This window comes from Somniosus microcephalus, chromosome 4 (assembly GCF_052327205.1).
Source record: "Somniosus microcephalus isolate GS21.2 chromosome 4, FLI_Smic_1.0, whole genome shotgun sequence".
Taxonomy (NCBI): Eukaryota; Metazoa; Chordata; class Chondrichthyes; order Squaliformes; family Somniosidae; genus Somniosus; species Somniosus microcephalus.
In genome coordinates this window covers 289,236,893-289,261,960 of record NC_140990.1, presented here as the reverse complement: position 1 = coordinate 289,261,960, position 25,068 = coordinate 289,236,893, and the positions used below count along the sequence as shown (strand labels likewise).

The window sequence follows — 25,068 nt, the reverse complement described above, 5'->3', positions numbered from 1 at the left end:
TGCAGGCGGGGCGGTAGTGGTGCAGCGCTGCACAATGTCCCGTGCAGCACTGCCGAGATCCAAGGCTCCTTCCCTCCCTTAAAGGAAAGGGCCAGCGCTGCAGGCTCTGCATTGGGACCAGTTAGTTGGTCCCCGATGGCAGCTGCGATCTGGCCTGATCAGCCCCACACACTCCTGCAGAGTGCCGGGCTGATCGATTACAGCTCAGGAGGAATCGAAAAAAATCATTATCAACATTGTTAAAATTTTTCTCCTACTCGCGCCAACATCCCCATTTATTTGCATGGCCGAAGCGTCCGGCCTCCCAAACAATGCCTCCTGCAGCTGTCGGTGTTGTCGCCCGGCGATGCTGCAGGGGGTGGAACCGAAGTTCGGGTCCAGGGCGCTACCAGGGCGATGCGCATGGCAATGACGTCATGATCTCTGGGCGCAGGAGATCATGGCGCTGGTGGTTACTGCTGCTGCAAACCTCCATGTCAATTTTGCGGGCATCGGCACTATCGCCGCACCTGGTCGCAAAGCCGGTAGCGCCCTGTTAGCGCACCCCGGAGACACTAAGGTACCAAATTTCTCCCCCTTAGTATCTGGCATGCTGAATGACTTACAATTTTCATGCGATTTTCTGGCCTCCAGGTGTCCAATGAGGACTCGCAAACCACAAACTGTTTGATGAGTAGAAATACGGCTTTAGCTTCTGAAAAAAGCAGCACTTCGGTCAAACAATGCGGTGGAACAAATACAGAATTTCAAAGTCGAAAACAAGGTACTGTTATATTATACCTTGGGTTTTAATTATTTTGACCAGGAAGACGGAGGATATACAGTTTCATTATTAAAAGTCCCTCATTCAATGACTTCCTACAAACATTTCAGCACACCAATAATGGGTTCTTTGTATAATACTACTGTAATTTTAATAGCCATGTATGAATGGATAGTGCACTCTTAATATCATATTTCCTTCTTTAGAATAGGGTATTGTTCTCTTCCTAAAGATGCAAGATAACATCAGGGCAGGTATGCTTTGGACATGTAAGCACCTCTCTGTGATCTATCTGCGAATACAGACTAGCTATATACTACTTATGCTGCAGGGAACCTAAATGCACAATAAAGGCAGGGGTTGCTTAACATGCAAGCTTTGTGAGAAGCTGTTGGCAGAACAGTACTGCAGATTATATACAGAGGCAGAGAATAAGGATGTGTTTGCTTCCAGTCTCAAGTATGCAAACCTCATCCAGGTGCCACAGATCAAAACAGGTACAAGCTGTTAGTGTTTCGGGTGGGATTTTACAACTCTTTTAAGACCATCATTGTCTTTTTCTATTTGAATCATTTAAAGGAGCACTGTTTTCATGGTAAAAGTTGTTGGGCAAATCTTTTAATATTTGAGGAGGAGAAGAGCCAATGCAATTTTTTTTCATACGAAAGTCATATGCAAGTGGTGAGGTTATGTGCTGGAACACAATTTATCATTGCATTGTGCATTTGTAAACAAAGGTTCGCCAATTCCTTTTTCATGAAGATGGTTCTCTTTAAAATATATAGTGAAGGCTTGCTGTTGAAAACATATGTCTTATAAAGATTCCATTATTAAGTGTGAATGAATGTGCCTTATTAGAAGCATTGTATTGAAGTGCAGAACAGACAGTCCCACTCTGTCCACTGGAGTAATGGCCCAGAACTTGGTGTCGGGGGCTTGCCGCGCGTGCAAGCCCCCGATCTGCACTCACCCGGCGCGCTGACATCTGAAGCCCGGGCCTGCTTGCATTTCCTGTCACAGGCCCGGTTCAGATGTCAGCGCGCAGTGCTTACCTGATCCAGCGGCGTAGTTAGTGCGATGTGCCGGCTGGGATCAGGTGAGCACTGTACAACCAATCAGGGGAGGGGAAGGTTCATTCATGAGTTTGAGAATAAGAACTGTCAAACTCATGAAAACTACAGGGGCCCAAAACACTATTTAAACTTTAAATAAAAATTTTAAAAACATCCCAAACATTAAATTAAGTATAAATAAGTTTTAAAAAATAATTTAAACAATAATTTTTTTTTTTGAAAAAATAAATTTTTAATAAAAAGGGTCTAAAACTAAACTTACCTTATTGTAGATTTTTAAAATAATAAACCTGTGGAAAAAAAATTCTAAATTACACTAAAACACCACTTACCTGTAAAAATAAATACTTACGTGTGCTTTTTACAAGCGTAAAGACCGGAGGCCTTTAGACATGCGCAAATCCCCCAAAACGGAGGAAATCCAAGACGCACGCGCTGCCCCCTACAGCGCACGCGCTAGCCTCTTCACCTCTTGGGTTAGAGGAGAGGAAATGCCGGTTTTCAGCGCATGCGCTGTGCATGCTGAAAACCAGCATTTCCTCCGGCCAGACGCGTGAGTACCCCTTCCGTACTCACGCGTTTGGGGAGGAATTTCTGCCCCAATATGTGTTTGTTACATTTTGGACACAAAGGATGTCTTCTCTCGTTCTGAGTGTCCTGCCAAGAACTGGAGTGGGTTGGGGAGAGAATCAGAAGCATTAAGGAAAAAATTGAATTTTTCAGTTCTTAGAGAACATCTTTAAAAAGTTTCCCCCTTATTTCTGTTAGATTCCCACTTGCTGTAACGTTGTCACACTGCCTCTATTACTGGGAAGGTTGAGTACTCTGGACCATAGCATTTTTCCCATGGCTAGCATAAATGTTGCTCCTTTATCAGCCAATAGGAGAAATACTCTGGTGGGGTAAAATGTATTTTTAAATTAAATTTTCAAGCTTAGACAAGAGTTAATGAAACTCTTCTGTTGAGATAAATTGAGCTTGAATGACCATTGAGAGAGGAATTTGAACTCTGGGAATCTTGAATGGGAATCTTCCCCCCAGTACTACGATTATTGAGACTGAAATGCCTACTGTTTGAGAACAAGCTGCTAAAGGTCACCCTATCAATGCATTGTTGACATCATTTTTATGTGTACAGCAGTCCCGTCCAAAATTGTATGTTTTCACTGTAAGTATTTAAGTTTATGCATGTTTATGATCTTATTCTTTTAGGGAAGTTACATTTTTTTAATAATGCTATTGGCTACTGTTCAATGAAAGTTTATTTCTGTTATAATCGTACTCTCTTGTACATGCTAACCTGCAAAACTCATAAAAGCTGACCAACAGCTTCAAAAAAACTGACAACACAAAGCAGTCCTGAGTGTAGACTGTGACAATGAAGTCACAATGAAATTGCAGTTCAGTCATTAGAATTTAAAGCTGCATTTGTATAGCAGGTGGTTATGGCCAAAATTATGAAGACTTTGCTTATTTCCTGCAGATAAATTGTGAACGTGTGTTATATTCTTTGTTGCTAAGTTGGATTTTTAAATAGTTTAAAAAATGCTTATGTGGTTGCAGCAGTGATATAATGGCATAAAGTCTCCCCAGTTCATAGAAGCACTCTTTTTCTCCCTCTTCACATTCCAATTCACACCGGAACTTTTCCTCTTCTACCCAGTTGATGCTGGCACTTTACTCGTCCTACCCAATTAACATTGGCACTCCATTTCTGCCCTTGACCTTTTCCCCCAATCAGCGCTACTCCCAACTTTTGCATTCTGCTGCTACTGCAGGGAATTGAATGCTGCTGCCTTCATGGAGCAGGAAATCCTAATCTAATGAGAGCTCCTGTCTACAGCATGAAACAACATTCAATCTCTTAGAGGAGCAGCAGGAGCTCGGATCTGGTAGTGGTGCTGAGAGGAGGAAGCAGGACTGGTGCTGGTTTTCATCTCCAAACAAGCAGACACTGCCCTCAAAACACCAATTGTCCTTAAAAAGCAGTTGGAATAAATGCTGTTTAAAGGATAATTCCAGCTCTGTACATTATTTAAAAAAAAATCAGGGACACATTTGAGGAAATGTGATCTTATTTGTTTTAATTCTTGTTATTTATGATTGTCATTTTATCTAGGAAAGATTTGCTTTACTTGTAAAAGCAATATCAACTCTCCTCATTAATTCTAATTACATTTGCCTGGCCCTGTAGAGTACCTCAGGTTTATTAATAATGTTGTATAACATTAAATCAAAATGTAATTTAAATTTGTATGTTTCATGGTGATAAATTGTTTTTATGAATGAATAAAGTATTGAGTAAATTGTTAGTTGAGAACTTAGAGGTTTGAAGCTGGTAATATAAAGTGAAGTGCAACTTCAAACGATTGCTGCGTGCAAAGTAATGATTCCCAGACTTATAGAGGCAACTCTTCCAGCATCAACTGCAAACAGTTAGCTATTTTCTACATTACTTTGAAGGTACCTCTCCTAGAAGCCTGCCAAGTATGCCTGTATAAAGTATTCCTTTGCAGAAAATAATTCTAAGTTGCTAAGAAACAAGTTTCACAAAATGCTTTACAGCCAGTACTCTTGAAGTTTAGTCATAATTGTAATGTAGGGAAACGTGGCAGTCAATATGTGCATAGCAAAGTTTGACAAACAGCAATGAGAGAAATGACCAGATAATCTGTTTGAGGTAACAACAGAAAATGCTGGAAGAACTCAGCAGGCCAGGCAACATCCGTGGAGAGAGAAACAGAGTTAACGTTTCAGGTCGAAGACCCTTCGTCAGAACTGGAAAAAAGCAGGAAATGGAAAACAAGTTTAGGAGCTGGGAAAAGGGGGGAGGGGATGAAAGAACAAAAGGGAAGGTCATTGATAGGATAGAAAGCAGGAGAGATTAAGAGACATTGAGAGACATTAAGAGATATTCAAGGCAAGAGGAGGTGGTAATGGGACAGGTTAAGTAACAAAGGATGGCCAAAGATGAAGCGTGAATGGCGCTGGCAGAATGAAGGACAGCTGCCATGTGGGAGGGAAGAAAAAAAGGGCCAAACAAAAAGTGTGGATAAGAAAAGAAAATATATATATGTGATAGGGCCGAGGTTATGATCTGAAATTGTTTCTCCGTCTCTGCCGCATCTGCTCCGACGATGCCACCTTCCATACCAGTGCCTCCGACATGTCTTCCTTTTTCCTCAACCAAGGATTTCCCTCTACTGTGGTTGACACGGCCCTCGACCGTGTCTGTTCTATCTCCCGCACTTCTGCCCTCACCCCTGCCCCTCCTTCCTGGAACCACGATAGAGTTCTCCTTATCCTCACCTTTCACCCCACCAGCCTCCATGTTCAACGGATCATCCTCCACCATTTCCGCCACCTCCAGCGTGATCCCACCACCAATCACTTCTTCCCCTCCCCTCCCCTTTCAGCAGTCCGTAGGGACCGCTTCCTCCGCAGCACCCTAGTCCACTTCTCTACCACCACTTCCCCTTCGCCCGGCACCTTCCTGTGCAAGCGGAGGAGATGCAACACATGCCCTTATACCTCCCCACTTCCCACTGTCCAGTGCCCCAAACACCCCTTCCAGGTGAAACAGCGATTTACTTGTACTTCTTGCAATTTAGTATACTGTATTCGCTGCTCACATAGAAACATAGAAGATAGGAGCAGGAGTAGGCCATTTGGTCCCTCGAGCCTACTCGGCCATTCAATGAGATCATGGCTGATCATCCAAATTCAGTACTCTGTCCCTGCTTTCTCCCCATATCCCTTGATCCCTTTAGCCTTAAGAAATATATCCAACTCCTTCTTGAATATATTTAATGAATTGGCCTCTACTGCCTTCTGTGGTAGAGAATTCCAAAGGTTCACCAATCTCTGGGTGAAGAAATTCCTCCTTATCTCTGTCCTAAATGGCTTATGTTGTGTCTGTGTATAATAAGACACAGACTGCAGGAGAACGGTACAACAGGTGTTTACTCAACGTGGCTCACACTGGAACTGATCTGTACAGATTACTACTCAGTGCTATATACAGGTGTGGTCACTGCCGGTACTGCAGTATACATGAGCTGTAAAAGATAGTTCCCCCCTTAAAGGTATATACATTACAATTCCTCCCCTTTTAGATTAACAGTACCATAACACTCATTTAACAATTAAATATCAAACTAATTACAATTAACACTTTTAACATGCAACATCAGCTGAAAATAGTCTATTTATATATTCAGCCTTTGGGGAGGCTTCCTGATCCTTTCTGGATAGCGCCTTTCCCGAGTGTCTTGCTATTGGTGCGGAGGCGATTCTGGCCCCCTGTCGTCGGTTGGTTCATCAGCTTCCGATGCTACTATTTCTGGGGTAGATGCGACCTGTACGTCGGGTTCATCACCAGGTACGTATGGGCGAGGCATGGGGTTGACTTGTTCCTGTGACTCTAGGGTCTGGTCAGCATGGCGTCTCACGATGCTCTCCCCAATGTCCACTGTGTACATTAGTGGGCCCTGCCGTGTGCATATCGTTCCTGGCTGCCATTTTTCTGTTCGGTAGTCGCGGGCCAAGACTGGTTGCCCTACATTGAAGCTCCTTGTTGGCTTCTCATGGATGTGCTGGAATTGCTTACTCTCAACATCTCTTCGTACGTTTGGTCTGAGCAAATCCAGGCGAGATCTTAACCTTCAGTTAAAGAACATCATGGCTGGGGCCTGGTTGGTGACTGCATGTGTCGCATTCCGGTAGGCAAAGAGGAAATTGTCCACCTTGTGCTGCAGCAGAATGTTGTCATTGTACATAGCCTTTATTGCCTTCTTAAAGGTTTGTACGAACCTCTCAGCCAATCCATTTGTGGCTGGATGATACGAGGCGGATGTGTAATGCCTTACCCCATTCTTTTTCAAGAACCTCCGGAACTCTTTGGACACAAGCTGTGGTCCGTTGTCAGAGCAAATCTGTTCTGGCAAGCCATTCCTGGCAAAAATGGTCCGTAGGACTGCAATAGTTTTCTCCGTGGTGGTGGAGGACATTTTGATGACCTCAGGCCATTTCGAGTGCGCATCCATGGCTATTAAAAACATTGAGTCCATGAATGGACCAGCAAGACCAATATGCACCCGTTGCCATGGAGATGAGGGCCACTCCCATGGGTGTAGAGGGGCCTGTGGTGGTGCATTTTGGACTTTCTGGCATCCTGAGCAGCTCTTGGTCAGGTCCTCGATTTGTTTATCGATTCCCGGCCACCACACATAAGCCCTGGCTAGGCTTTTCATTTTTACCCCTCCCAGATGACCCTCATGAAGCTCATTGAGCACTCTATCCCTTAACTTGGGTGGAATTACCACTCGGGATCCACACATCAAGGTCCCCCGGCACACTGACAGCTGTTCTCTCCTTGTCGAGAATGCTGGCAACAGTGAGTCGCCATGTGCTGGCCATCCCTTCACCGTCAAATCATATACCCAAGACAATGTTGGGTCATTTCGGGTTTCCTTTTCGATACAAGCGTTAGTTACCGGTAGGTATTCAACTATAGTCGAATGGAATATTTCGACAGGATCCACTGCTGGTGCTTCCTCCGCAGTAGGCAGTGGCAGGCGTGATAGCCCATCAGCATTTCCATGCTGTTTTGTGCCCTTATATTCAATCTCATAGTGGTGCGCCCCTAGAAAAAGTGACCATCTTTGTAGTCGTTGCGCAGTCATCACCGGAACGCCCTTCTTTGGATTAAAAATGGAGACAAGAGGCTGGTGATCAGTCAGCAAGGTGAATTTCTGCCTGTGCAGATAGTGATTGAACTTTTTCACTCCCCACACTAGGCTGAGGGTCTCCCTGTCAATCTGGGCGTAGTTACACTCGGCTGAGGTTAGTGATCGTGACGCAAAGGCTATTGGCCTCTCTGAGCCGTCCTAGAATTTATGCGATAGCACCACTCCAATGCCGTAGGGTGACGCATCACATGCCAACCGAATTGGTGATGCCGGGTTGTAATGGGCCACTACCTCTTTCGATGTAATTAGTGTTTTGCTCTTCTGGAAAGCTCGTCGACATTCGTCACTCCACTTCCATGGCACTCCAGTTTGCAGTAGGGTGTTCAGTGGGTGTAGTATTGTAGACAAATTTGGCAAGAACTTATGGTAGTAGTTTATCAGCCCGAGGAACGACCTCAGTTGTGACACATTTTCCGGTGCTGGAGCCTTGACTACTGCCTCAATCTTCTCTGGGGACTTATGTAACCCCTCTTTATCGATAACGTGGCTGTTAAGTCTGTGTGTTCTAGTTATTGTTAATAAGAATCACTGCACACAGACCACAAGAATAAATTCAACAGGTCTTTACTAGTCGAAGGTCAGGCTGAACTGCCCAATAAATCATTACACAGCACTTATATACCGGTGTGGTCACCACCGGTATTACAGTATACAGCAGCCAAGATAAAGTAGTGCATCTCTTAAAATAGTTCTCTTAAAGGTGGAACGGTTACATACACCACAATCCTCCCTTTTTAGCTTAACAGTATATATATTCCCCATTTAACATAACATAATAACATATATACACAACTTCATGTAAAAACAGTTCACAGATTCAGTCTCTGAGGAGGCCTCCTGATCCGAGACGGATAACGCCTTTCAGGGGTCTCTGGTTCTCGTTGCTGGGGTGACTCATCTAGTTGATCCCCTATGGATAGGACATCATCATCAGGTATATTCACTTCTGAGGTAGATGCTTCAGGTTCACTAACTTCCTCCACGGTTGTCTCTGTCGTAACCATGGGCTCGACCCTTGTTCTCGATCCCACCAGTTGGTCAGCATGACATCGCATTACGTTTTCACCAACATCTACCGTGTACATCAGGGGTCCTTGTCTGGCCCGAATTGTTCCAGATTGCCATTTCTCGTTTTTATAGTCCCTGGCTAACACCGGTTGTCCTATTTCAAAACTCTGAGTGGGCTTGTTATTGATATGCTGGAACTGTTTGTTTTCGACTTCCCTCCGCACATTTGGTTTTAACAAGTCCAACCTGGACCGCAACCTCCTGTTATAGAACATCATGGCAGGACTTTGGTTTGTTGTTGCATGGGTGGCGTTTCGATATGCCAGTAGGAAATTGTCCACCTTGTGTTGCAGTGGAATCTGATCTTCGCTCATGGCCTTTATTGCCTTTTTGAACGTCTGTACAAACCTCTCGGCCAGCCCATTCGTAGCTGGATGATATGGGGCAGAGGTATAATGTTTCACCCCATTCTTCTTCAGGAATTTCTGGAATTCCTCTGACACGAACTGTGGTCCGTTGTCTGAACATATTTGCTCTGGCAATCCATTTCTTGCAAATATCGTTCTTAGCACCGCGATCGTCTTCTCCGAGATAGTGGTAGTCATTTTAATCACTTCTGGCCATTTAGAATGTGCGTCCACCGCAATTAAAAACATGGAGTCCATGAATGGACCAGCAAAGTCAATATGTACACGTTGCCATGGGGTTGAAGGCCATTCCCATGGATGCAGCGGTGCAATTGGAGGTGCATTTTGGACTTTTTGGCACCCTGAGCAGCTTTTCGTCAGATCCTCTATCTGTTGGTCGATACCCGGCCACCACACATAAGCCCTAGCAAGGCTTTTCATCTTGACTCCCCCCAGATGACCTTCATGTAGTTCTTTTAGAACTCTCTCTCTTAACTTAGGAGGGATAATCACCCTTGTTCCATACATCAATGTTCCCTGACAGATGGACAGCTGTTCTCGTCTTGCTGAGAATGCCGGTAACAGTGGATCACCATGGGCTGGCCATCCCTTTACTGTCAATTCGTAGACCCGGGACAGTGTCGGGTCATTCCTAGTCTCCCTTTCAATATTTGCATTGGTGACAGGTAAACATTCGATGATGGTCGAGTGAAATAACTCCACCGGGTCAACCGTCAGTGCCTCCTCCTCAGTAGGTAGTGGCAGGTGCGACAGCCCATCAGCATTACCATGCTGCTTTGTACCTTTGAATTCTATCTGATATTGATGTGCCCCTAGGAAAAGGGACCATCTCTGGAGCCTCTGTGCTGTCATCACCGAAACACCCTTCTTAGGGTTAAAAATGGATACCAATGGCTGGTGGTCTGTCAGCAGTGTAAACTTCTGGCCCTGCAGGTAATGATTAAACTTCTTTACACCCCACACAAGGCTGAGAGCCTCCCTATCTATCTGAGCATAGTTGCGCTCAGCGGAGGTCAATGATCTGGGTGCAAATGCGACTGGCCTTTCCAAGCCATTTGGCAACTTGTGTGAGAGTACTGCTCCAATACCATAAGGAGAAGCATCACAAGCTAAACGAATAGGTAGCGTTGGGTTGAAGTGAGCCAACACTTCCTCTGAGGTGATCAATGCCTTGCTTTTGCGAAAGGCCTTCTTACAGTCCTCGCTCCACTTCCATGGTACTTCCTTCTGCAAAAGAGCGTTCAGCGGGTGCAGCACCGTGGATAGATTTGGCAGAAACGTATGGTAATAGTTAATCAACCCTAGGAACGACCTCAACTGGGATACATTTTCCGGAGCGGGAGCCTTCACAACAGCTTCGATCTTGTCAGGTGACTTGTGCAGCCCCTCCTTGTCAATGACATGACCACAGTACGAGATCCGTTTCTGAAAGAACTCACATTTCTGGCGATTAACTCGAAGTCCATATTCCTTCAACCTGGTGAGCACCAGTTTCAAATTTGCAAGGTGTTCCTCATCGTCATCTCCTGTAATCAGGATATCGTCCAAGTAACATTGAGTGCTTGGAATTCCCTGTAATACCTGCTCCATGGCCCTCTGCCAAATTGCTGGAGCCGAAGCCACTCCAAAAACCAGTCTATTATATCGATACAAGCCTCTGTGCGTGTTGATTGTGAGATACTGGCGCGACTCTTCCTCAACTTCCATCTGTAAGTACGCTTGCGCCAGGTCTATCTTGGTGAAGTGTTTCCCACCAGACAATGAAGCAAAGATATCCTCAATCCGCGGAAGCGGATATTGCACCGTGTGAAGCACCGGATTAACCGTGATCTTGAAGTCTCCACAGATGCGGACCTTCCCCGGTTCCCCTGGCTTGTTACTCGATGAACGCTTCATGACGGGAACAATGGGCGTGGCCCACTCACTCCAGTCCACCTTAGACACTACTCCTGAACGTTCTAGCCCTTCCAGCTCAGCTTCCACAGCAGGTCGTATCGCATAAGGTACCGGTCTGGCTTTGAAAAATTTTGGGTTTGCATGTTCTGCAATCTTGATTTTTGCCGTAATTCCTCTCAGTGTTCCCAGTCCCTGTTGGAACACCTCTTTAGCATCATCCAATATTCTGGACAATCGTTCAGGTTTGACATCTTTTTTTCCGGAATCTACCGTTATTGCTTTTAGGGAGTGCCAGTCCATATTTATTTTCCTGATCCACTCCCGTCCCAGAAGTGGTGGACCTCCCTCAGGTAGTACATATAAGTCCATTCCTTGGTGTTCTTTGTCCTTGTGTACCACCTTGACTTTTATCTTTCCGATGGGGTATACTCTTTGCCCCGTGTATGTCTGCAATACTATCTCCGTATCCCGTAGGGGAATATGTGTGAATAACCTTTTGTAATCTTGCTTATTCATGACCGTCAACGCCGATCCGGTGTCCAATTCCATCTTCACTTGGACTCCTGCTATCTGAAGTGTGACCCAGATAGTTTGTAGGTCAGCTTCCTTACTCACATTGTGAATTCTCAGACTACCCAGTTCCTTGCTGTTGGAGTCTGAATCCGAATTCTGTTCATCCGAACTCTTCTCAGCCACCTTATGTACCTTTCTGCACTTTTCCTGCAGTGACTTTTTGTTGCTGGTCTTCTTTCCTGACCGGCATACTTTAGCTATGTGACCAAGCTTGCCACATTTTCTACATTCCTGATTTTTAAACCAGCATTGGTTCTGATCGTGTGTTGTCTTTCCACAACGATAACATTTCGCTGTACCCAAAGCCATTTGATCTACGCTGAGTACCGCTGCCTTCAGCTGCATTTCCGCAGTGCCTCTCGCTGCGGCTTCGTGCGATGCTGCAATAGTGACAGCCTTATCAAGTGTAAGATCATTCTCTTCAAGCAGCCGCTTTTGTGTTCCTTCTTTCGACAATCCACACACGAATTTGTCTCTCAGTGCCTCTGTCAGTCTTTCCCCAAACTGACAGTATTTCGCTAGCTTACGCAGTTCAATTAAATACTCCGCGTTGCTTTCCTCTTTCAGTTGCGTTCTCGCATAAAATTTAAATCGTTCCGCTAACATCAGCGGTGTGGGGTTCAAATGATTTCTCAGGACAGCAACAATATTAGCGAAAGCCTGATCCGCCGGTTTAGCTGGTGATAGAAGATGCTTCAATAGCCCGTATGTCTTCGCACCCATTGAGTTTAGTAAGGTTAGTGCTTTATCTTCATCTGATATTTTATTTGCCTTACAATAAATCTCTATGCGTTCTACATACGTGGCCCAATCTTCAACATCGGCATCGAAATCATTGATGTTACCACGCTTAGGCATCCTTGCAATCTTCTTGAGAAACAAAAAGAAAATTTTCTTTTATTTATTTATTTATTTTTTCAAAATGGCGGTTTCCCGCGCTTGTCTTCTTCCCCCGCCTACAAAAATGGCGGCTTCCCGCGTTTGCCTTTCTCCCCCGCTGGCTGTAATGTCGATTGCCGTATTGCTGCGTTCGCCCTCCCCAGCGGTTCTCAAATCGTGCCTCCCAGCCCCTCTTGCAGTCCGGTCCTTTCCACCGGCTGCGGCTGAGTTCTCCGCGTTTTAAAAAAAAATTATTTTTATTTTCTCCCGCGCCTCGCGGCCTTGGTAGCTGCCCGGCATTTTTCCCCGGTCGCGGTCGAGCTCTCTCTCGACGCTGTTGCGTCTCCCAGCCCGCTTGCAGCCCGGTCTTTTACACCGGCTGCGTTTGCATTCACCGCGGCTCCCGTGCCTTACGCTGCCCCAGTCTCAGCGCCTCTGGCCCCGACTTCTGTCCGGCTCCTTTCCCCGGCCGTGGTCGAGTTCTCCGCCCTTATATCCTCCGTTTTTCCCTCCCCTACTTCACAGCCAACGTGGCCGACTTGCTGCTCGTCGCTGATCGGCTTACCCACCACCTGTGGTAGAAGGGATGATCACTGCCTGTTGCTGATGGAAGGCTTCATGTCAGGATTCTTCTTTGCTCTTCAGACCCGAGTCTTTTCTCAGCAGGATGATGAGGGCGGATGCCTCTTCTCGACGCCCGTTAAACTGCCTTGGATATATCTCTGCCGCAGGGTAAGGTAGTCATCGTCGCCACTGTTAAGTCTGTGTGTTCTAGTTATTGTTAATAAGAATCACTGCACACAGACCACAAGAATAAATTCAACAGGTCTTTACTAGTCGAAGGTCAGGCTGAACTGCCCAATAAATCATTACACAGCACTTATATACCGGTGTGGTAACCACCGGTATTACAGTATACAGCAGCCAAGATAAAGTAGTGCATCTCTTAAAATAGTTCTCTTAAAGGTGGAACGGTTACATACACCACAGTGGCCACAATACGAGATCTGTTTTCTAAAAAACTCGCATTTGGGGCGGTTAGCTCGGAGCCCATATTCCTGCAATCTAGTGAGCACCTGCTCCAGGTTGGCAAGGTGATCACTGTCATTTTCGCCCGTGACCAGGATGTCGTCCAAATAACACTGGGTCCCTGGGATCCCTTGCAGGACTTGTTCCATTGCCTTCTGCCAAATAGCCGGAGCTGATGCTACCCCGAATACCAGCCGGTTGTATTGGTAGAGACCTTTATGGGTGTTGATTGTGAGGTATTTTTTTGATGCTTCTTCTACCTCCATTTGCAGATACGCCTGGGCCAGATCAATCTTAGTGAAGCGTTTCCCTCCAGATAGCGAGGCGAAAATATCTTCAATCCGCGGAAGTGGATATTGTACGGCGTGAAGGATCGGGTTCACTGTTACCTTAAAGTCCCCACAGATGCGAACCTTCCTTGGTTCCCCAGGTGTGCTGCTCAACGACTTTTTCATCACAGGGACGATGGGTGTAGCCCACTCGCTCCAGTCTACCTTGGACAGTACACCTGAACGTTCCAGACTCTCCAGCTCTGCTTCGACGGCTGGGCGGATCGCATAAGGTAGTGGTCTGGCCTTAAAAAATTTTGGGCTTGCGTTTTCTTCAATTTTAATCATCGCTGTCATGCCTTTTAGTGTTCCGAGTCCTTGCTGGAACACTTCTTTCGTGTCAGTTAGGATCTTTGACAGTCACCCAGGTGTGACGTCGTCATCCTTTTTGTCAGCCACAGTCAGTGCCTGTATGGAATGCCAATCCAGTTGTATTTTCCGGATCCATTCATGTCCCAGTAATGGTGGTCCTCCATCTTGCAATACATACAGGTCTAGTTTTGGTGTTTCCTTACCGTTATATATAACGGTCACCCTTATTTTTCCTTTGGGGTAGACCTTTTGCCCCGTGTACGTTTTCAAAATAATTTTTGTGTCTCTCAAGGGTATGTGTGAGAATAGCCACTCGTAGTCCCATCGGTTTATGACTGTTAGGGCTGGTCCTGTGTCCAATTCCATCTTTACCTGGACTCCTGCTATCTTGAGAGTGACTCAAATGGTTCGGTGATCCTCCGTTGTGATCACATTATGTAGTTTCAGACAACTCAGTTCCCTGCTTTCGGAGTCGTTATCACTCTTTTGTTCGTCTGAACTATTCTCCGTCATCTTATGTACCTTCTTGTACTTTTCTTTGGTAGGTTTCTTATTGCTGGTTTTCTTTCCCGACCTGCAGACTCGTGCTATGTGTCCTACTTTTCCACACTGTCTGCACACTTTGTCTTTGAACCAGCAATCATTCTGGTCGTGTGTTGTTCTGCCGCAGCGATAGCACTTCTCTGTTCCATATGACATTTCGTTTGTGCCATATTCTTGCGGTCTCTGTTGTATCTCTGCAGCGCCCTGTGCTGCTGCTTCATATGATACCACAATGCTGAAAGCCTTTTCCAGCGTAAGGTCCTTTTCAGATAAAAGCCGTTTCTGGGTTCCTTCACTTTGAAGCCCACACACAAACTTGTCCCTTAAAGTATCTGCCAGTCCAGCTCCAAACTGGCAGTGTTTCGATAGTTTGCGCAGTTCTGTTAAATAATCAGCATTGCTTTCATCCTTATGCTGGTTCCGTTTGTGAAACTGGACTCTTTCTGCTATCAGCAGCGGTGTGGGGTTTAAATGTTCCTGTAGTATCGTTACTATGTCTTCAAAACTCTTTTCCATTGGCTTTGTTGGGGTTACTAGATTTTGTAATAAACCATACGTCTTTACACCCACTAAATTGAACAATACCGACGCTTTCTTGTCAGCTGACACCTCATTTGCCTTGCAGTATACCTCTATTCGTTCGACATATGTAGTCCAATCTTCGACTTCATTGTCAAACGCGGTGATACTGCCACTCTTCGGCATTTTGGGTGTGGTTTAAAATGGCGTCTCCCAATGGCTTAAAATGGCATCTCCCGCGCTTTCCTTCCTCCCCCGCTGCTGCCAACGCCACTCCCGGCAGTTCTTGTGGCAATGGCGGCGCCCTGTAGGTTTCGCGCGCTTCTCCTGCGCTGCTGCCAACGCTGCTCTCGGCGGTCCTCGTGGCAATGGCGGCGCCTTGCAGGTTTCTGCGCATCTCTCTCTCCCTCTCTTTGACGCTGCTCGGCCCCTGAACACCGGCTGCGCCCTGTGTGCTCTGCCCTCTCTCTCTCTCCCCCGTCGACGCTGCTCGGCCCTTTGCTGTGCCGCTCGGTCGGGCTCTAGCCCGCTGCTGTCCGGGAAGGGTCTGCGCACTACCTGTTGCCAGCCCGTTTCGCTGGACCACCTTGACTGGAAAGCCAAGCCTGGCTCTCGACAGCCTCCCCCGCAATTCTCGAGTCTCTGCTGGATGACTGGGCGGTTGCCCGTGGTCGACGCCCGAGTCTCTGGCTTTGACCTCCAATCCACTGATCTCCAGGAACGAATCCCCGGGAGGTGATGCAGAGTTGCAGGTAGGTTCGAACTTGCCTTGTCGCCAATGTTGTGTCTGTGTATAATAAGACACAGACTGCAGGAGAACGGTACAACAGGTGTTTACTCAACGTGGCTCACACTGGAACTGATCTGTACAGATTACTACTCAGTGCTATATACAGGTGTGGTCACTGCCGGTACTGCAGTATACATGAGCTGTAAAAGATAGTTCCCCCCTTAATAAAGGTATATACATTACAGCTTACCCCTTATCCTTAGACTGTGACCCCTAGTTCTGGACTCCCCAACCATCGGGAACATCCTTCCTGCATCTAGTCTGTCCAGTCCTGTCAGAATTTTATAAGTTTCAATGGGATCCCCTCTCATTCTTCTAAACTCCAACGAGTATAAGCCCAATCGACCCAATCGCTCCTCATACGTCATTCCTGCCATCCCAGGTATCAGCCTGGTGAATCTTGTCTGCACTCCCTCCATGGCAAGAACATCCTTCCTCAGATAAGGCGACCAAAACTGCACACAATACTCGATGTCGTCTCACCAAGGCCCTGTGCAACTGCAGCAAGACATCCTTGTTCCTGTACTCAAACGCTCTCGCTACGAAGGCCAACGTACCATTTGCCTTCTCAACCGCCTGCTGCACCTGCATGCTTACCTTCAGCGACTGGTGCACAAGAACACCCAGGTCTCGTTGCACTTTCCCTTCTCCCAATCTATTGCCATTCAGATAATAATCTGCCTTCCTGTTTTTGACACCAAAGTGGATAACCTCGCATTTATCCACGCTATATTGCATCTGCCATGCTTCTGCCCAATCATCCAGCCTGTCCAAATCATACTGGAGTTTCTCGGCATCCTCCTCACAGCACACACGCCCACCCAGCTTTGTGTCGTCTGCAAACTTGGAGATATTACATCTAGTTCCCTAGTCTAGATCATTAATATATATTGTGAATAGCTGGGGTCCAAGGACCGATCCCTGCGGTTCCCCACTAGTCACTGCCTTCCACTCGGAAAAAGACCCGTTTATTCCAACTCTTTGCTTTCTGTCTGCCAACCAGTTCTCCATCGAAGTCAATACCTTGCCCCCAATCCCATGTGCCTTAACTTTACACGCTAATCTCTTATGCGGGACCTTATTGAAAGCCTTTTGAAAGTCCAAATACACCACATCCACTGGTTCTTCCTTATCTATTTTACCAGTTACATCCTCAAAAAATTCCTGTAGATTTGTCAAGCACAATTTACCTTTTGTAAATCCATGTTGACTTTGTCCGATCCTGTCACTGTTTTCCAAGTGCTCTGCTATTACATCTTTTATAATGGACTCTAGCATTTTCCCCACTACCGATGTCAGGCTTACCGGTCTGTAATTCCCCGTTTTCTCTGTACCACCTTTTTTGAATAGTGGGGTAACATTAGCTACCCTCCAATCCATGGGTACTGTTCCAGATTCTATCGAATGTTGGAAGAAGATCAGCAATGCATCTACTATTTCTAGGGCCACTTCCTTAAGTACCCTAGGATGTAGATTATCAGGCCCTGGGGATTTATCGGCCTTCAATCCCGTCAATTTCCCTAACACCATTTCCCTAGAAATACTGATTTCTTTCAGTTCCTCCCTTTCATCAGACCCTATGTTCCCCGACATCTCTGAGAGGTTACTTGTGTCCTCCTTTGTGAAGACAGAACCAAAATATGTATTTAATTGGTCTGCCATTTCTTTGTTCCCCATTATAAATTCCCCCGATTCTGACTGCAAGGGACCTACGCTTGACTTCACCAATCTTTTTCTCTTCACATATCTATAAAAGCTTTTACAGTCAGTTTTTATGTTCCCTGAAAGCTTACTCTCATACTCTATTTTCCCCTTCTTAATTAATCCCTTTGTCCTCCTTTGTTGAATCCTAAACTGCTCCCAACCCTCAGGTTTACTGCTTTTTCTGGCCAATTTATATGTCCTCTTAATGATCACGATGTGGTCTCCTCTACATTGGGGAGACCAAATGCAAATTGGGAAACCGCTTTGCGGAACACCTCCATTCAGTCCGTAAGGGGGACCCTGAGCTCCCGGTGGCCTGTCACTTTAATTCACCGCTCCATTCCCACTCAGCCCTCACTGTCCTCGGCCTCTTGCATTGATCCACGGAAGCTCAGCGTAAGCTCGAGGAACAGCACCTCATCTTTCGATTAGGCACTCTACAGCCCTCTGGACTCAACATAGAGTTCAGCAATTTCAGATCATAAACTCGGCCCCTATCATATATATTTTCTTTTTTTATCCACACTTTCTGTTTGGCCCTTTTTTTCTTCCCTGCCACATGGCAGCTGTCCTTCATTCTGCCAGCGCAATTCACGCTTCATCTAGAGCCATCCTTTATTCCTTAACCTGTCCCATTAAGAGATATTCGAGGCAAGAGGAGTTGGTAATGTCTCTTAATCTCTCCTGCTTTCTATCCTATTACTGACCTTCCCTTTTGTTCCTTCATCCCCTCCCCCCTTTTCCCAGCCCCTAAACTTGCTTTCCATTTCCTGCTTTTTTCCAGTTCTGACGAAGGGTCTTCGACCTGAAACGTTAACTCTGTTTCTCTCTCCACGGATGTTGCTTGGCCTGCTGAGTTCTTCCAGCGTTTTCTGTTGTTATTTCGGATTTCCAGCATCCGCAGTATTTTGCTATCTGTTTGAGGTGTTGGTTGAGGAATAAATGTTGGCCAAGATACCTGGAGACCTTTGCTGCTCTTCTTCAAATAGTACCATGGGATGTTTTATATATACCTGAGGTTAAATCTAAGGGTTTACATCTTGTCCAAGGGACAGCACCTCTGACAGTGCAGCCCTCCCTCAGTCTTGCAGTGAAGTGTCAAGCTAGATTATGTGCTCAAATCTCTGGAGTGGGGCTTGAGCTCACGACTTTCTGGTTCAGAGGCAAGAGTACTATCACTGAGCTAATACTGACACCTAAGTGCAATACTGTAGGATTTCTAACATGATTTCCATGACTTCAGTGCCCTATATCTAGGTATTTGACCTCAAAATGTGATGTCAGCTGCACACCTTTAAACATACCAAATAATACTGTGACAATATTGCCCTGATTTTGATACATTGTATGCTCTAAATATAGAAAAACATTGAAACCAACAAAATTTGTGAAAGGTTAGTTATACATCAGTTTTTTAGCTGGATTAACGGTTGCATATATCGCATAAGAGAGGGGAACCAAATAATTTGGAATGTTTATAAGAATGATGATAGATACATTTAAATAGATGCAGCCACTTCAAGTTAGTTGCATATGGGGACATAAAATTTTGGTAGCTTTTCCAAAGGCTGCTAATGTCTTTACTTTATATTTTAGCCTTTTCATAAATCATTTGGATTAAAAATAAAATGGTTAGCAAAGCCAGTGGCTAGCACAGTAAATGTAGAGTCAACAAACAGAGTTGGTGGCTAAGTGATGTAGTAGCACAACACTTGAACCCTCTGTTTCTTGGCTGGCAAAGTGGAGGTGGCTGTGAGTGAGATGGTAGAGAGGTAAGTGTTCCTTTTTTCCCCTCCCAGCCTCCCCATAGGAAAGCATTGCAGAATCCCTGAAAGAAGGCAGAGAAGGCAGGGAGTGCCAGCCGTGTGGTGCATGTTAGCTGCAAGTGCCCTTGCAGTAAATAGCACAGTTCTGCTCGTGGTTATCTGCTGATCCATAGCTTGACTATCTAGTTCCACATGGTCATTGCCAGTAGGCGCACCTCAGTCTGTAAGTATGGGTGGGAGGGTACAGCAAGTGGGTGTAGTCTGGCTCTGGTGCAACCTGTCCAGCTTGGTATTCTTCATTGTGCCTCTTCCTCTTCCTGCAAAGAACATACGTAAAGGGCGATTTCCATTGTGAAAGCAATGTTCCAGTATCATGGATGTACGAACAAATGTCAGAGCCAGAACACTTGGCATGAATAAATGGAAACAGGAAAAAAAATGGCTGAGAAATAGTTTCAAAATGCTGCTACAGATTTTACTATAGCGTTTTCTAAATCAATTTCTGTAAACAACACTCTTATAATTTTATATGGGCAGGTAGATGATTGAGCACTATACTGGTTTAATGATGTTATTGGGCCTAATTTCAATTTAATTAATTTCATACTGGCAGATGCTTCTGCCACTAGTACAAAGCTTGACTGGAAAATTGAATGTGATGCTAAATGAACATAATGGGTCATTACCCATTTTTCCAATTGGTTAAGACCACTTTACACCCATTAGTTTGGTGCAACTAATCAGAAAATCTGCCCTCCAGCAATTCTGTCTTGCTTGCTAGAAAAGAATGGACAGGGGCTTGCAAGATGAGAAAACAGTAGAATACTGAACTTAAGCACCATTGTATACTGTTAGTGTTATCATTAAATCCATTAAATACTATAGGTCTCAAGACATCCCGAAATGCAGAAAATTGCTATAGCCGCTGGGCTTTTGGAAATGATCCTGTGAATGATCAGATTACTGGTAAGTGCTGTGTACCAATGGCACCTTTACTTAAGTGAATATTAAAAACTTATTTTTAATTCTGTAAAACATGAAAAGTGCTGAAAAGATCTATAAATAGAATACCGAGAGGGAAGGCATTGTGCCGTATTTTGCAGCAGAAATAAGGGTGAGGCCAACAGCCCTCACTGTTATTTACGTGGAAATCAGACAGTAACTTCCGACGACCGCACATGCATAGTTAAACACGTAAATCACGAAGTTGCTGGGATGCTCTGCTCCTCCAAAAGCTACATGGAAACGGCATCTCGCTGTCTGACTCACCATTCAAATACATTGAACAGCATGAAGTTGCTGTACTTACCAGATATATACAAACTAAACTCACCAGAAAAAGGTAGGGCTTGTCCATTCCAGTGTAAGTATGTTCTTAACGGCGTGGTAACCTCATTCCTTCAGATTTTAATTATTGTTGGAGATTTTTAAAAAGTTATTTTTTTTACTTTTACTTTCTGCCTCTTTTATCTCTCCCTTAATCCAATCTTTCTTTCCCTTTAGCTTTCTGTACCTGGTTTGATATTGAATTCAATATTCTTAGTGACACTGCGCTGCTCGTTAATGATTCTTCAGTCTGATTGGTCAAGGAAATATAGGGCCAGAAATTCGCGGCCAAAGGCGTGAGTGCGCTCGGGGTACTCACGCATCTGGCCGTTGGAAATGCCGGTGTTCAGCATGAACAGCGCATGCAGGGAACGCCGGCATTTCCAGACCTCGAGCGCGTGCGACTGCACAGGCAGCGCTTGCGCAGTGAACTTCGTAGATTTCATTCATGAAATCCGTGAGGGTAAGTCCTCAGAAGTTACACTTGAAAAAAGCAAGTGTAAAGTGGTTCATTGGCTGCGGAGGAAGAAACATTTTATCGTGGAGCTTCTGAAATGCAATATTTTTGTTTGGGAAAGGGAGGGAAGTTATTTTAAGAAATTTTAAGTAAGTTTTAAAGTTAAAATTTTTTTTTTTTTTTTAAAAAGGGTTTTCAGAACGGTAGGTAGAAGGAGCAATTGTGGCTGTGTGAATGGAATGTGAGAATGAGTTATGTATGTATGTCCACATATATTCCTTTACGTATATGTATGTATGTTTTATATTCCTTTACTAATGTGTATGAATGTATGTTTTTAATTATGATTTTCAAATAAGTTACTTTCTCTGAAAGTCATAATTAAATAATACATTCATACACATAAGTAAAGGAATATATACATAACACGCAAAGGAATATATACAGACATACATACTTTCAGAAGCTCCACGATAAGAAATATCTTCCTCCGCAGCCTCTGGAGCAACTGTACCCATGCTTTTTTCATGTGTAAGTTGTAAGGACTTGACCTCACTGAAAGCAGTAATGAAAGCGGCGAATTATACTGCGCACGCGCTGCCTGTGCAGTCGCACGCGTTCTGCCTCTGAACCCCTTCGTTCAGAGGACAGGAAATGCCGGTTTTCCCCAAAAGCACTGTGCATGCTGAAAACCGGCATTTCATCCGGCCAGATGCGTAAGTACCCCAACCGTACTCACGCAGTTGGAAGGGAATTACTGGGCCAACATTTTACATGTCAATAAAATGAAAAATTTAACAATTGCACGACTTGCCCCCTCGCATCTGCGACTGAGGGTCCAAGGAGGTGCATTGCGCAAGAGGTCATCATCGTACGTATCCTCACACTGTTCCCTTTGGGGAACTGTATGAAGTGGTGGAAGGATTTATGGCCGTGATTAACGCTCATTCCGTGACCGTAACCATCTTTGAACCAGCCATTAGGGTGGTTAGTCCTATGGCGGGAGGGTTTTACGGGCTCCCACAACCCATCTGAGGGGGGGGGGGGCACCAACACCCATGGACGCAAGTATCCCGCTGGATGTCCACCCAGAATTTAAAGTTGGAACTCCGACTCCACTTGCCGGGGCTGTCTGGAGTGGGGTTCAAAACCCTACTCCTTCTGGCCCAGCGGCGGGGATGCTTACTGCTACGCAAAAGGCCCACTCCGCACAAAAGGTGACACCCATACGTTTCCTGCGCCTTTTCCCTCCCCGTGACTGGAGCCCTATGCTGCCATTTCATGTTGCTAATCGGATTGGGCCTTTGTCATAGCGGTAGGATCCCCGCCGCTGGGCCAGATCAGGGTAGGGTTTCGAACCCCGCTCCAGACAGTCCCGGCAAGTGGAGTCGGAGCTCCGGCTCTAAATTCTGGGTTGACATCCAGTGGGATATTTGCGTCCGTGGGTGTGGGTGGCCCCCCCTCCTTGTATAGCTTGTGGGAGCCCGTAAAACCCTCCCGCCATAGGACTAACCGCCCTAATGGCTGGTTCAAAGATGGTTACGGTCACGGAATGAGCGTTAATCACGGCCATAAATCCTTCCACCACTTCATACAGTTCCCCAAAGGGAACAGTGTGAAGACACGTATGACGACGACATTGCTAAATAAATAAATGGAATTTAAAAAATTCTTTTAGGGCTTTTAAAAGTCTTTAAATTGCTTTAATTCTCTTTAAAACTACTTCAGATTACTCAAAATAATGTAAACATTTTAAAAAGTTTATAAAAGTTACCAAAATCTTCAAAAAACCTATTTAAACTGCTGCTTTGCATGTAAAAATGATTAGCAGCTTGACAGAAACATTGGGGGCGTGTCCAGTGAAACTGAGACCTCAAGGGGCGTGTCTCACTTACACTGCACGCTCCTGGCTTCGCGCTGGCTGCACTCCTGGGCGGCGTGATGTCATACGCTGCCCGGGATTCTTCTTTTTCATTCACCAAGTCCAGGCGTCCCTGGAGCTGATCGTCAGTAGCGCGGGGTAAGTGTAAATACGGGGCTTGCACGTGCTGCAAGCCCCGTTCTGGAATTTCTGGGCCATTCAGTTGCTTGCCCTGTTCACACAGGTTGCAGATGCTCTGTAGAGGGTGCTGCGCTTTTTGAAAAAAAAGACTTGCATTTATATAGTGCCTTCCATGACCTCGGGACGTCCCAAAGCACTTTACAACCAATGAAGTACTTTTGAAGTGGTCACTGTTGTAATATAGGAAACACGGCAGCCAAATTGTGCACAGCGTCCCACAAACAGCAATGTGATAATGACCAAATAATCTGTTTTTGTGATGTTGATTGTGGGATAAATATTGGCCAGGACCCATGGGGAAAATTCCCCTGCTCTTCTTTGAAATAGTGCCATGGGATCTTTAATGTCCACCTGAGAGAGCAGGCAGGGCCTCGGTTTATTGTCTCATCCAAAAGATGGCACCTCTGACAGTGCAGCACTCCCTCAGTACTACACTGGAGTGTCGGCCTAGATTTTTGTGCTGAAGTCTCTGGAGTGAGACGTGAACCCACAACCTCCTGACTCAGAGGCTACCAACTGAGCCATGGATGACACTAATTTATAATAGGTTCCAGTGCAAAACCCCATAGAAAGTCTATGGGCAAGTGCAAGTGTAACAAACATCTGGTGCCATTCATTCGCTGCGGAGGGCAAACTCCAGCCCATTGAATAACTATTCATTAATAAATATTCACACCATGACCTATTGACATCATCCAATAATGACATTTCATGACACTTTTATTTTCTATTATATAGACAGTAGATTGAGTTGCACTAGTATATGTAATATTGAATAATTTTATTTTAAAATCTCTTTAATAGGTCAACAAATTCTTCTTTATTTGAACACTGGAAAAAAAACATTACAAGAGATGATTTGTGTTTACAATGAGTTAGAAATAAGTCGGTAAGTACAATAAGACAACTGATTTTAGCGGATATGCTGTAGATTTTAAAACTTAAGGCTTTGAACGTATTTGTGGCTTAAAACGAAAATATGATCTATGTGAATCAATCAAAACATAATGGAGATAGCTGCAATTAGACCAAAAAGAGTTATAATCACGTTTAGCAGCAACTTTTCTAAAATATTCTTTATTGTCTGGTAGTTACAGGAGTGAATTGCTGGCTTTCAAAAGAGAGAAATTTGAATGTCAGCCTCATTTTAGCTTATACCCCCTTTTATTACAAACCACTTCTATTACACATGAATCTCTAATATGTTGGCGATTCCAGTGCTGTGAAATCTGCCCCCGATTACATTGGGAGCCAGACTTCACAGCCCTAGTAGCAACACATAACAACTGGACAGCCATGACTTTCATTTCATAGCCATGATTTTTATCTAATCGCTGAGGAGGCTTTTACAAGCCAGCCAGTGGGCAATCATATAATTTGCCAGTACCAGTGGGCTGAGCACTCAGACTGTCTGTAGTCAGAAAAATGGCAGCCAGTGTGTACATAGGCAGCCATTATATGTGCTTCGGCTGATACAGCTGTCGTTAGGAAAAAAATGGAAAAATCTCCTCTATATCTTGGATTAACAGACATTTTTAAGTCAGATATCATAGGGAACACCAATAGATGATATCAATAGACTAATGGTCTTTGAAATCAATGGAATGAAAATCAAACTGTTCTTTAAAGGGCGGACGATCTGTTCTGCCAGATTACTGCCCAGTCGGCGAAGACAAAAATCTACCCCAACGTACCTAAATTATGTAACCTGGCAGATAACAAAAGAACAATGGGCTAATTTAGTGAGTGTCGAAGTCTTGACTCCCTAGTAAGACTCTTAAACACAAAGTATCGTTAAAGACAGGCTTTATTTGCTTGCAAGGGAAGAGTTGTGTAGTCAAGGGCTACATCAGACCTCTTC

The 25,068-nt window shown here is 45.0% G+C and overlaps 1 protein-coding gene across 3 annotated transcripts in view; it reads left to right on the top strand.

Moving 5' to 3' along the window:
- Positions 1–25,068, top strand: part of map3k19 (mitogen-activated protein kinase kinase kinase 19) — a 98,135-nt gene that overhangs the window by 49,711 nt on the left and 23,356 nt on the right. For all 3 annotated transcript variants that reach the window (XM_085986597.1, XM_085986598.1, XM_085986599.1), the window contains 3 exons: positions 634–763; positions 20,248–20,328; positions 24,012–24,096. In XM_085986597.1, coding sequence (XP_085842723.1) covers positions 634–763; positions 20,248–20,328; positions 24,012–24,096 — 296 coding nt within the window. The remainder of the gene's footprint in view (positions 1–633; positions 764–20,247; positions 20,329–24,011; positions 24,097–25,068) is intronic.